Genomic DNA, 13,118 nt, shown 5'->3' with positions numbered 1-13,118 from the left:
TGTCTCTCTCTGTTAGTTTAAAGCCTTTGGTGTCTCTCTTGTTTGCAGTCGATGAGGAAAGTGGGAAAGGATCCCACAGTTCTTCTCATCTGTATAACCGTGTTCCTGTCCTACCTACCTGAGGCTGGTCAATACTCCAGTTTCTTCCTATATCTTAGACAGGTAAATATCCAACTTGTTCCTAGGGTCGGACTGTATCCAGATTTTCAAATCCTCATACCGTTCTTCTCTCACACCAGGATTTACAGTATTACTGGCTTAGTACAAAAGGGGTCTCCAAAAAAACACAAAAAAACAATTGGGCTTCTATTACCAGAATGCTAACAAAATTAGCACAAGTAAAAGAGGATTTCCATGGAGGCTGCTAGCTAAATATGTGAATGAGTGCAAATGTAAATAAACAAATTGCAAAACATTAGGAAATCCAGCTCATAAAGTTATACATACAGGTAGGAGCATACATATACAGGTAGGAGCATACATATACAGGTGGGAGCATACATATACAGGTAGGATCATACATATACAGGTAGGATCATACATATACAGGTGGGAGCATACATATACAGGTAGGAGCATACATTTAAAAAAATAAATAAATCATTTTACCTTTATTTAACCAGGCAAGTCAGTTAAGAACATATTCTTATTTTCAATGACGGCCTGGGAATAGTGGGTTAACTGCCTGTTCAGGGGCAGAACGACAGATTTGTACCTTGTCAGCTCGGGGGTTTGAACTCGCAACCTTCGGTTACTAGTCCAACGCTCTAAACACTAGGCTACGAGCATACAAATCAAATCAAATTTTATTTATATAGCCCTTCGTACATCAGCTGATATCTCAAAGTGCTGTACAGAAACCCAGCCTAAAACCCCAAACAGCAAGCAATGCAGGTGTAGAAGCACGGTGGCTAGGAAAAACTCCCTAGAAAGGCCAAAACCTAGGAAGAAACCTAGAGAGGAACCAGGCTATGTGGGGTGGCCAGTCCTCTTCTGGCTGTGCCGGGTGGAGATTATAACAGAACATGGCCAAGATGTTCAAATGTTCATAAATGACCAGCATGGTCGAATAGTAACAAGGCAGAACAGTTGAAACTGGAGCAGCAGCACGGTCAGGTGGACTGGGGACAGCAAGGAGTCATCATGTCAGGTCGTCCTGGGGCACGGTCCTTGGGCTCAGGTCCTCCGAGAGAGAGAAAGAAAGAGAGAATTAGAGAGAGCATATGTGGGGTGGCCAGTCCTCTTCTTGCTGTGCCGGGTGGAGATTATAACAGAACATGGCCAAGATGTTCAAATGTTCATAAATGACCAGCATGGTCAAATAATAGTAAGGCAGAACAGTTGAAACTGGAGCAGCAGCATGGCCAGGTGGACTGGGGACAGCAAGGAGTCATCATGTCAGGTAGTCCTGGGGCATGGTCCTAGGGCTCAGGTTAGTTGAAACTGGAGCAGCAGCATGGCCAGGTGGACTGGGGACAGCAAGGAGCCATCATGTCAGGTAGTCCTGGGGCATGGTCCTAGGGCTCAGGTCCTCCGAGAGAGAGAAAGAAAGAAGGAGAGAATTAGAGAACGCACACTTAGATTCACACAGGACACCGAATAGGACAGGATAAGTACTCCAGATATAACAAACTGACCCTAGCCCCCGACACAAACTACTGCAGCATAAATACTGGAGGCTGAGACAGGAGGGGTCAGGAGACACTGTGGCCCCATCCGAGGACACCCCGGACAGGGCCAAACAGGAAGGATATAACCCCACCCACTTTGCCAAAGCACAGCCCCCACACCGCTAGAGGGATATCTTCAACCACCAACTTACCATCCTGAGACAAGGCTGAGTATAGCCCACAAAGTTCTCCGCCACGGCACAACCCAAGGGGGGCGCCAATCCAGACAGGATGACCACAACAGTGAATCAACCCACTCAGGTGACGCACCCCCTGCAGGGACGGCATGAGAGAGCCCCAGTAAGCCAGTGACTGATCCCCTGTAATAGGGTTAGAGGCATAGAATCCCAGTGGAAAGAGGGGAACTGGCCAGGCAGAGACAGCAAGGGCGGTTCGTTGCTCCAGAGCCTTTCCGTTCAACTTCCCACTCCTGGGCCAGACTACACTCAATCATATGACCCACTGAAGAGATGAGTCTTCAGTAAAGACTTAAAGGTTGAGACCGAGTTTGCGTCTCTGACATGGGTAGGCAGACCGTTCCATAAAAATGGAGCTCTATAGGAGAAAGCCCTGCCTCCAGCTGTTTGCTTAGAAATTCTAGGGACAATTAGGAGGCCTGCGTCTTGTGACCGTAGCGTACGTGTAGGTATGTACGGCAGGACCAAATCAGAGAGATAGGTAGGAGCAAGCCCATGTAATGCTTTGTAGGTTAGCAGTAAAACCTTGAAATCAGCCCTTGCTTTGACAGGAAGCCAGTGTAGAGAGGCTAGCACTGGAGTACTATGATATTTTTTTTGGTTCTAGTCAGGATTCTAGCAGCCGTATTTAGCACTAACTGAAGTTTATTTAGTGCTTTATCCGGGTAGCCGGAAAGTAGAGCATTGCAGTAGTCTAACCTAGAAGTGACAAAAGCATGGATTAATTTTTCTGCATCATTTTTGGACAGAAAGTTTCTGATTTTTGCAATATTACGTAGATGGAAAAAAGCTGTCCTCGAAATGGTCTTGATATGTTCTTCAAAAGAGAGATCAGGGTCCAGAGTAACGCCGAGGTCCTTCACAGTTTTATTTGAGACGACTGTACAACCATTAAGATTAATTGTCAGATTCAACAGAAGATCTCTTTGTTTCTTGGGACCTAGAACAAGCATCTCTGTTTTGTCCGAGTTTAATAGCAGAAAGTTTGCAGCCATCCACTTCCTTATGTCTGAAACACATGCTTCTAGCGAGGGCAATTTTGGGGCTTCACCATGTTTAATTGAAATGTACAGCTGTGTGTCATCCGCATAGCAGTGAAAGTTAACATTATGTTTTCGAATAACATCCCCAAGAGGTAAAATGTATAGTGAAAACAATAGTGGTCCTAAAACAGAACCTTGAGGAACACCGAAATTTACAGTTGATTTGTCAGAGGACAAACCATTCACAGAGACAAACTGATATCTTTCAGACAGATAAGATCTAAACCAGGCCAGAACATGTCCGTGTAGACCAATTTGGGTTTCCAATCTCTCCAAAAGAATGTGGTGATCGATGGTATCAAAAGCAGCACTAAGGTCTAGGAGCACGAGGACAGATGCAGAGCCTCGGTCCGATGCCATTAAAATGTCATTTACCACCTTCACAAGTGCCGTCTCAGTGCTATGATGGGGTCTAAAACCAGACTGAAGCATTTCGTATACATTGTTTGTCTTCAGGAAGGCACTGAGTTGCTGCGCAACAGCCTTTTCTAAAATTTTTGAGAGGAATGGAAGATTCGATATAGGCCGATAGTTTTTTATATTTTCTGGGTCAAGGTTTGGCTTTTTCAAGAGAGGCTTTATTACTGCCACTTTTAGTGAGTTTGGTACACATCCAGTGGATAGAGAGCCATTTATTATGTTCAACATAGGAGGGACAAGCACAGGAAGCAGCTCTTTCAGTAGTTTAGTTGGAATAGGGTCCAGTATGCAGCTTGAAGGTTTAGAGGCCATGATTATTTTCATCATTGTGTCAAGAGATATAGTACTAAAACACTTGAGCGTCTCTCTTGATCCTAGGTCCTGGCAGAGTTGTGCAGACTCAGGACAACTGAGGTTTGGAGGAATACGCAGGTTTAAAGAGGAGTCCGTAATTTGCTTTCTAATAATCATAATCTTTTCCTCAAAGAAGTTCATGAATTTATCATTGCTAAAGTGAAAGTCATCCTCTCTTGGGGAATGCTGCTTTTTAGTTAGCTTTGCGACAGTATCAAAAAGGAATTTCGGATTGTTCTTATTTTCCTCAATTAAGTTAGAAAAATAAGATGATCGAGCAGCAGTAAGGGCTCTTCAGTACTGCACGGTACCGTCTTTCCAAGCTAGTCGGAAGACTTCCAGTTTGGTGTGGCGCCATTTCCGTTCCAATTTTCTGGAAGCCTGCTTCAGAGCTCGGGTATTTTCTGTGTACCAGGGAGCTAGTTTCTTATGAGAAATGTTTTTAGTTTTTAGGGGTGCAACTGCATCTAGGGTATTGCGCAAGGTTAAATCGAGATCCTCAGTTAGGTGGTTAACTAATTTTTGTCCTCTGGCGTCCTTGGGTAGGCAGAGGGAGTCTGGAAGGGCATCAAGGAATCTTTGTGTTGTCTGTGAATTTATAGCACGACTTTTGATGGTCCTTGGTTGGGGTCTGAGCAGATTATTTGTTGCAATTGCAAACGTAATAAAATGGTGGTCCGATAGTCCAGGATTATGAGGAAAAACATTAAGATCGACAACATTTATTCCATGGGACAAAACTAGGTCCAGCGTATGACTGTGACAGTGAGTGGGTCTAGAGACATTTTGGACAAAACCCACTGAGTCGATGATGGCTCCGAAAGCCTTTTGGAGTGGGTCTGTGGACTTTTCCATGTGAATATTAAAGTCACCAAAGATTAGAATATTATCTGCAATGACTACAAGGTCCGATAGGAATTCAGGGAACTCAGTGAGAAATGATGTATATGGCCCAGGAGGCCTGTAAACAGTAGCTATAAAAACTGATTGAGTCGGCTGCATAGATTTCATGACTAGAAGCTCAAAAGACGAAAACGTCATTTTTTCTTTTTTTGTAAATTGAAATTTTCTATCGTATACATATACAGGTAGGAGCATACATATACAGGTAGGGGTATACATAGACAGGTAGGAGCATACATATACAGGTAGGAGCATACATATATAGGAAGGAGCATACATATATAGGTAGGAGCATACATATACAGGTAGGAGCATACATATACAGGTAGGAGCATACATATATAGGAAGGAGCATACATATATAGGTAGGAGCATACATATACAGGTAGGAGCATACATATACAGGTAGGAGCATACATATACAGGTAGGAGCATACATATACAGGTAGGAGCATACATATACAGGTAGGAGCATGCATATACAGGTAGGAGCATACATATAAAGGTAGGATCATACATATACAGGTGGGAGCATACATATATAGGTAGGAGCATACATGTATAGGTAGGAGCATACATATACAGGTAGGAGCATACATATACAGGTAGGAGCATACATATACAGGTAGGAGCATACATATACAGGTAGGAGCATACATATACAGGTAGGAGCATACATATACAGGTAGGAGCATACATATACAGGTAGGATCATACATATACAGGTAGGAGCATGCATATACAGGTAGGAGCATACATATAAAGGTAGGATCATACATATAGGTAGGAGCATACATATATAGGTAGGAGCATACATATATAGTTAGGATCATATATATATAGTTAGGAGCATACATATATAGTTAGGAGCATACATATATAGTTAGGATCATATATATATAGTTAGGAGCATACATATATAGTTAGGATCATATATATATAGTTAGGAGCATATATATATAGTTAGGATCATATATATATAGTTAGGATCATATATATAGTTAGGAGCATACATATATAGTTAGGATCATATATATATAGTTAGGAGCATACATATATAGGTAGGATCATACATATATAGTTAGGATCATATATATATAGTTAGGAGCATACATATATAGTTAGGATCATATATATATAGTTAGGATCATATATATATACTTAGGAGCATACATATATATTTAGGATCATACATATATAGTTAGGAGCATACATATATAGTTAGGATCATATATATATAGTTAGGATCATATATATAGTTAGGATCATATATATATAGTTAGGAGCATACATATATAGTTAGGAGCATACATATATAGTTAGGATCATATATATATATAGTTAGGATCATATATATATATAGTTAGGAGCATACATATATAGTTAGGATCATATATATATATAGTTAGGATCATATATATAGTTAGGATCATATATATATAGTTAGGAGCATATATATATAGGTAGGAGCATACATATATAGTTAGGAGCATACATATATAGTTAGGAGCATACATATATAGGTAGGATCATACATATATAGGTAGGATCATACATATATAGGTAGGATCATACATATATAGGTAGGATCATACATATATAGGTAGGATCATACATATATAGTTAGGAGCATATATATATAGTTAGGATCATATATATATAGTTAGGATCATATATATATAGTTAGGAGCATACATATATAGGTAGGAGCATACATATATAGTTAGGATCATATATATATAGTTAGGAGCATACATATATAGTTAGGAGCATACATATATAGTTAGGATCATATATATATAGTTAGGAGCATACATATATAGTTAGGAGCATACATATATAGTTAGGATCATATATATATAGTTAGGAGCATACATATATAGTTAGGATCATATATATATAGTTAGGATCATATATATATAGTTAGGAGCATACATATATAGGTAGGAGCATACATATATAGTTAGGATCATATATATATAGTTAGGATCATACATATATAGGTAGAATCATACATATATAGTTAGGATCATATATATATAGTTAGGATCATATATATATATATATATATATAGTTAGGATCATATATATATAGTTAGGAGCATATATATATAGTTAGGATCATATATATATAGTTAGGATCATATATATATAGTTAGGAGCATACATATATAGGTAGGAGCATACATATATAGTTAGGATCATATATATATATAGTTAGGAGCATACATATATAGTTAGGAGCATACATATATAGTTAGGATCATATATATATAGTTAGGAGCATACATATATAGTTAGGAGCATACATATATAGGTAGGATCATATATATATAGTTAGGATCATACATATATAGTTAGGATCAAATATATATAGTTAGGAGCATACATATATAGTTAGGATCATATATATATAGTTAGGAGCATACATATATAGTTAGGATCATATATATATAGTTAGGAGCATACATATATAGTTAGGATCATATATATATAGTTAGGAGCATACATATATAGTTAGGAGCATACATATATAGTTAGGATCATATATATATAGTTAGGATCATATATATATAGTTAGGAGCATACATATATAGGTAGGAGCATACATATATAGTTAGGAGCATACATATATAGTTAGGATCATATATATATAGTTAGGAGCATATATATATAGTTAGGATCATATATATATAGTTAGGATCATATATATATAGTTAGGAGCATACATATATAGGTAGGAGCATACATATATAGTTAGGATCATACATATATAGTTAGGATCATATATATATAGTTAGGAGCATACATATATAGTTAGGATCATATATATATAGGTAGGATCATACATATATAGTTAGGATCATATATATATAAGTAGGAGCATACATATATAGGTAGGAGCATACATATATAGGTAGGAGCATACATATATAGGTAGGAGCATACATATATAGGTCGGAGCATTGCACTTCTGTTGTCATCTGATGACAAAGTTATTTCTGTATAAGATGTCGTTTACCACAGGTTCAGTTCCTTATAGCTGGGTGACTGTAATCATAGAGATTTCGTTCTTTCGCCGTTCCTTTCTCTTCTACTTGAACAGCTCACTCTCCGTTGAGCACAGTCAAGTGCTTGTCATTAATTGGCTTTAGAGTAAAGAGGGAGACTAATGCCGTTTTATGGCTTTCTCCCTCTGTCTATGGCTCTCTCTCGTTCTGTCTTTCTCTCTCTGTCTCGCACTCCATTTATTTTTATTTCTTAATCTCTCTATCTCAGGTCATTAACTTTTCATCTGCAACAATCGCAGTGTTCATCGGGGTGGTTGGAATCCTCTCCATCATAGCCCAGGTATGTATCTGACTCAATACTCCTCCATTTAACTGTCTGTGGGAGACTGCAATGTGTTACTGAACAATCCGTTCTAATCAAGTCTTCGGTTAACAACATGTGTCAGTTCAAATTAGTTATTGTCCTTTGGAATTGAATCAAGTTCCACGTTTAGATGTAAAGAATGCTGACATTTTTTATTTTCATTAGTTAACTAGGCAAGTCAGTTAAGAACATATTCTTATTTTCAATGACAGCCTAGGAACAGTGGGTTAACTGCCTTGCTCAGGGGCAGAACGACGTATTTTTACCTTGTCAGCTCGGGGATTCGATCTTGTGGCCTTTCGGGTTATTAGTCCGACGCATGCCCGCTCTAAAAAGGCATTATAATGTAATGTAGCAAATTGTGTAATTCCTATGAATCCAATATTTATGTGTGCCTACAATAAATAAGAAATAAATTAGCACTTTGTAAAGCACTTTGTGATGACTTCTGATTGGGCATTATAAAAACATTTGATACATTTTTTTAATGATCATTTTAAAAAATGTATTAATTGTTTGCTTCTTGTTGCAGACACTTATTCTCACAGTCTTGATGAGAACTATTGGAAACAAGAACACAGTCCTTCTGGGCCTGGGCTTCCAGATTCTACAGCTGGCCTGGTACGGCTTCGGGTCAGAACCATGGTGGGTCACCTTCAACTCTGTCTGTTGTACTGTGGCTACCTGAGTAGTATCAACAGGGCTGGCCTGTACTGTGGTTTTTTATTTATTTTTATTTTACCTTTATTTAACCAGGCAAGTCAGTTAAGAACACATTCTTATTTTCAATGACGGCCTGGGAACAGTGGGTTAACTGCCTGTTCAGGGGCAGAACGACAGATTTGTACCTTGTCAGCTCGGGGGTTTGAACTTGCAACCTTCCGGTTACTAGTCCAACGCTCTAAACACTAGGCTACGCTTACCTGAGTATTATCAACAGGGCTGGCCTGTACTGTGGCTACCTGAGTATTATCAACAGGGCTGGCCTGTACTGTGGCTACCTGAGTATTATCAACAGGGCTGGCCTGTACTGTGGCTACCTGAGTAGTATCAACAGGGCTGGCCTGTACTGTGGCTACCTGAGTAGTATCAACAGGGCTGGCCTGTACTGTGGCTACCTGAGTAGTATCAACAGGGCTGGCCTGTACTGTGGCTTCCTGAGTGTTATCAACAGGGCTGGCCTGTACTGTGGCTACCTGAGTATTATCAACAGGGCTGGCCTGTACTGTGGCTACCTGACTAGTATCAACAGGGCTGGCCTGTACTGTGGCTACCTGACTAGTATCAACAGGGCTGGCCTGTACTGTGGCTACCTGAGTAGTATCAACAGGGCTGGCCTGTACTGTGGCTACCTGAGTAGTATCAACAGGGCTGGCCTGTACTGTGGCTACCTGAGTAGTATCAACAGGGCTGGCCTGTACTGTGGCTACCTGAGTAGTATCAACAGGGCTGGCCTGTACTGTGGCTACCTGAGTAGTATCAACAGGGCTGGCCTGTGGCTACCTGAGTAGTATCAACAGGGCTGGCCTGTACTGTGGCTACCTGAGTAGTATCAACAGGGCTGGCCTGTACTGTGGCTACCTGAGTAGTATCAACAGGGCTGGCCTGTACTGTGGCTACCTGAGTAGTATCAACAGGGCTGGCCTGTACTGTGGCTACCTGAGTAGTATCAACAGGGCTGGCCTGTACTGTGGCTACCTGAGTAGTATCATCAGGGCTGGCCTGTACTGTGGCTACCTGAGTAGTATCATCAGGGCTGGCCTGTACTGTGGCTACCTGAGTAGTATCAACAGGGCCGGCCTGTACTGTGGCTACCTGACTAGTATCAACAGGGCTGGCCTGTACTGTGGCTACCTGAGTAGTATCAACAGGGCTGGCCTGTACTGTGGCTACCTGAGTAGTATCAACAGGGCTGGCCTGTACTTTGGCTACCTGAGTAGTATCAACAGGGCCGGCCTGTACTGTGGCTACCTGACTAGTATCATCAGGGCTGGCCTGTGGCTACCTGAGTAGTATCAACAGGGCTGGCCTGTACTGTGGCTACCTGAGTAGTATCAACAGGGCCGGCCTGTACTGTGGCTACCTGACTAGTATCATCAGGGCTGGCCTGTGTTGACAGTTAAGTACAGTTAGACAACAGTTAGAACTCACACTATTTTTTAAATGTTTATAATATAATAATAATAATAATAATATATGCCATTTAGCAGACGCTTTTATCCAAAGCGACTTACAGTCATGTGTGCATACATTCTACGTATGGGTGGTCCCGGGGATCGAACCCACTACCCTGGCGTTACAAGCGCCATGCTCTACCAACTGAGCTACAGAAGGACCAGGACCAGAAGGATAAATACAGACTAAATACAGACTATTACAAGTCCTTGACTGTCCACTTTATTGTTAAAAAAACCTTAATGGAATTATCTCTCTCTTGTGCAAATGAAAAAGGACGCAAAAGCGAAGGGGAATCGTGATCAATTTTGTCAGAGGTCACTGAGCGTGCTCAGAGGGGCTGGTCCTGAGGGTGTGGTTACTAGTTCCTATAGCTGAAATGTCTCATACTGTATGTGTCTAGATAACCACTGTCTCCTCTCTGTGTAGGATGATGTGGGCTGCAGGTGCAGTTGCAGCCATGTCTAGTATCACCTTTCCTGCAGTGAGTGCCCTGGTGTCTCGCAGTGCAGACCCAGATAAGCAAGGTAAGTCATTCCCTTTATTTCTCTTTTCTATATGTACTTCATCCGTTTGTCCTGCTCTAAAATATTCCCTTCATGTAATCTGTCTGTTTGTCCTGCTCTAAGATATTCCCTTCATGTAATCTGTCTGTTTGTCCTGCTCTAAAATATTCCCTTCATGTAATCTGTCTGTTTGTCCTGCTCTAAGATATTCCCTTCATGTAATCTGTCTGTTTGTCCTGCTCTAAGATATTCCCTTCATGTAATCTGTCTGTTTGTCCTGCTCTAAAATATTCCCTTCATGTAACCTGTCTGTTTGTCCTGCTCTAAAATATTCCCTTCATGTAATCTGTCTGTTTGTCCTGCTCTAAAATATTCCCTTCATGTAATCTGTCTGTTTGTCCTGCTCTAAAATATTCCCTTCATGTAATCTGTCTGTTTGTCCTGCTCTAAAATATTCCCTTCATGTAATCTGTCTGTTTGTCCTGCTCTAAAATATTCCCTTCATGTAATCTGTCTGTTTGTCCTGCTCTAAGATATTCCCTTCATGTAATCTGTCTGTTTGTCCTGCTCTAAGATATTCCCTTCATGTAATCTGTCTGTTTGTCCTGCTCTAAGATATTCCCTTCATGTAATCTGTCTGTTTGTCCTGCTCTAAAATATTCCCTTCATGTAACCTGTCTGTTTGTCCTGCTCTAAAATATTCCCTTCATGTAATCTGTCTGTTTGTCCTGCTCTAAGATATTCCCTTCATGTAATCTGTCTGTTTGTCCTGCTCTAAGATATTCCCTTCATGTAATCTGTCTGTTTGTCCTGCTCTAAGATATTCCCTTCATGTAATCTGTCTGTTTGTCCTGCTCTAAGATATTCCCTTCATGTAACCTGTCTGTATGTCCTGCTCTAAGATATTCCCTTCATGTAACCTGTCTGTATGTCCTGCTCTAAAATATTCCCTTCATGTAATCTGTCTGTTTGTCCTGCTCTAAGATATTCCCTTCATGTAATCTGTCTGTTTGTCCTGCTCTAAGATATTCCCTTCATGTAATCTGTCTGTTTGTCCTGCTCTAAGATATTCCCTTCATGTAACCTGTCTGTATGTCCTGCTCTAAGATATTCCCTTCATGTAACCTGTCTGTATGTCCTGCTCTAAAATATTCCCTTCATGTAATCTGTCTGTTTGTCCTGCTCTAAGATATTCCCTTCATGTAACCTGTCTGTTTGTCCTGCTCTAAAATATTCCCTTCATGTAACCTGTCTGTATGTCCTGCTCTAAAATATTCCCTTCATGTAACCTGTCTGTATGTCCTGCTCTAAGATATTCCCTTCATGTAACCTGTCTGTATGTCCTGCTCTAAGATATTCCCTTCATGTAACCTGTCTGTTTGTCCTGCTCTAAGATATTCCCTTCATGTAACCTGTCTGTTTGTCCTGCTCTAAAATATTCCCTTCATGTAACCTGTCTGTTTGTCCTGCTCTAAAATATTCCCTTCATGTAACCTGTCTGTTTGTCCTGCTCTAAGATATTCCCTTCATGTAATCTGTCTGTTTGTCCTGCTCTAAAATATTCCCTTCATGTAACCTGTCTGTATGTCCTGCTCTAAAATATTCCCTTCATGTAACCTGTCTGTATGTCCTGCTCTAAGATATTCCCTTCATGTAACCTGTCTGTTTGTCCTGCTCTAAAATATTCCCTTCATGTAACCTGTCTGTTTGTCCTGCTCTAAGATATTCCCTTCATGTAATCTGTCTGTTTGTCCTGCTCTAAAATATTCCCTTCATGTAACCTGTCTGTATGTCCTGCTCTAAGATATTCCCTTCATGTAACCTGTCTGTTTGTCCTGCTCTAAAATATTCCCTTCATGTAACCTGTCTGTTTGTCCTGCTCTAAGATATTCCCTTCATGTAATCTGTCTGTTTGTCCTGCTCTAAAATATTCCCTTCATGTAATCTGTCTGTTTGTCCTGCTCTAAAATATTCCCTTCATGTAACCTGTCTGTTTGTCCTGCTCTAAGATATTCCCTTCATGTAACCTGTCTGTATGTCCTGCTCTAAAATATTCCCTTCATGTAACCTGTCTGTTTGTCCTGCTCTAAGATATTCCCTTCATGTAATCTGTCTGTTTGTCCTGCTCTAAGATATTCCCTTCATGTAATCTGTCTGTTTGTCCTGCTCTAAGATATTCCCTTCATGTAATCTGTCTGTTTGTCCTGCTCTAAAATATTCCCTTCATGTAATCTGTCTGTTTGTCCTGCTCTAAAATATTCCCTTCATGTAATCTGTCTGTTTGTCCTGCTCTAAGATATTCCCTTCATGTAATCTGTCTGTTTGTCCTGCTCTAAAATATTCCCTTCATGTAATCTGTCTGTTTGTCCTGCTCTAAGATATTCCCTTCATGTAATCTGTCTGTTTGTCCTGCTCTAAAATATTCCCTTCATGTAATCTGTCTGTTTGTCCTGCTCTAAAATATTCCCTTCATGT

At 40.2% G+C, this 13,118-nt stretch overlaps 1 protein-coding gene and 1 long non-coding RNA gene across 6 annotated transcripts in view; one reads left to right on the top strand and one right to left on the bottom strand.

Moving 5' to 3' along the window:
* mfsd14ba (major facilitator superfamily domain containing 14Ba) overlaps positions 1-13,118 on the top strand; it is a 30,145-nt gene that overhangs the window by 6,816 nt on the left and 10,211 nt on the right. Inside the window, exons 7-10 of the mRNA XM_052458350.1 lie at positions 49-162; positions 7,867-7,938; positions 8,495-8,607; positions 10,567-10,664. Of these exons, the coding sequence (XP_052314310.1) occupies positions 49-162; positions 7,867-7,938; positions 8,495-8,607; positions 10,567-10,664 (397 nt within the window). The remainder of the gene's footprint in view (positions 1-48; positions 163-7,866; positions 7,939-8,494; positions 8,608-10,566; positions 10,665-13,118) is intronic.
* LOC127906378 (uncharacterized) lies at positions 8,618-10,554 on the bottom strand. 5 transcript variants are annotated; one of them, XR_008061076.1, is made up of 3 exons: positions 9,466-10,554; positions 9,276-9,431; positions 8,618-8,963 (listed from the first exon to the last, which is right to left on the bottom strand). It is a non-coding gene; the product is annotated as an uncharacterized LOC127906378 (long non-coding RNA). The 5 variants fall into 5 exon arrangements; XR_008061077.1 differs by having other exon boundaries at positions 9,315-9,431; XR_008061075.1 differs by having other exon boundaries at positions 8,618-9,197; positions 9,354-9,431.

Source organism: Oncorhynchus keta, chromosome 12 (assembly GCF_023373465.1).
Source record: "Oncorhynchus keta strain PuntledgeMale-10-30-2019 chromosome 12, Oket_V2, whole genome shotgun sequence".
In the NCBI taxonomy this organism is placed as follows: domain Eukaryota; kingdom Metazoa; phylum Chordata; class Actinopteri; order Salmoniformes; family Salmonidae; genus Oncorhynchus; species Oncorhynchus keta.
Note: the sequence above shows the minus strand (reverse complement) of the source record. Positions and strands in the feature narration are given on the sequence as shown.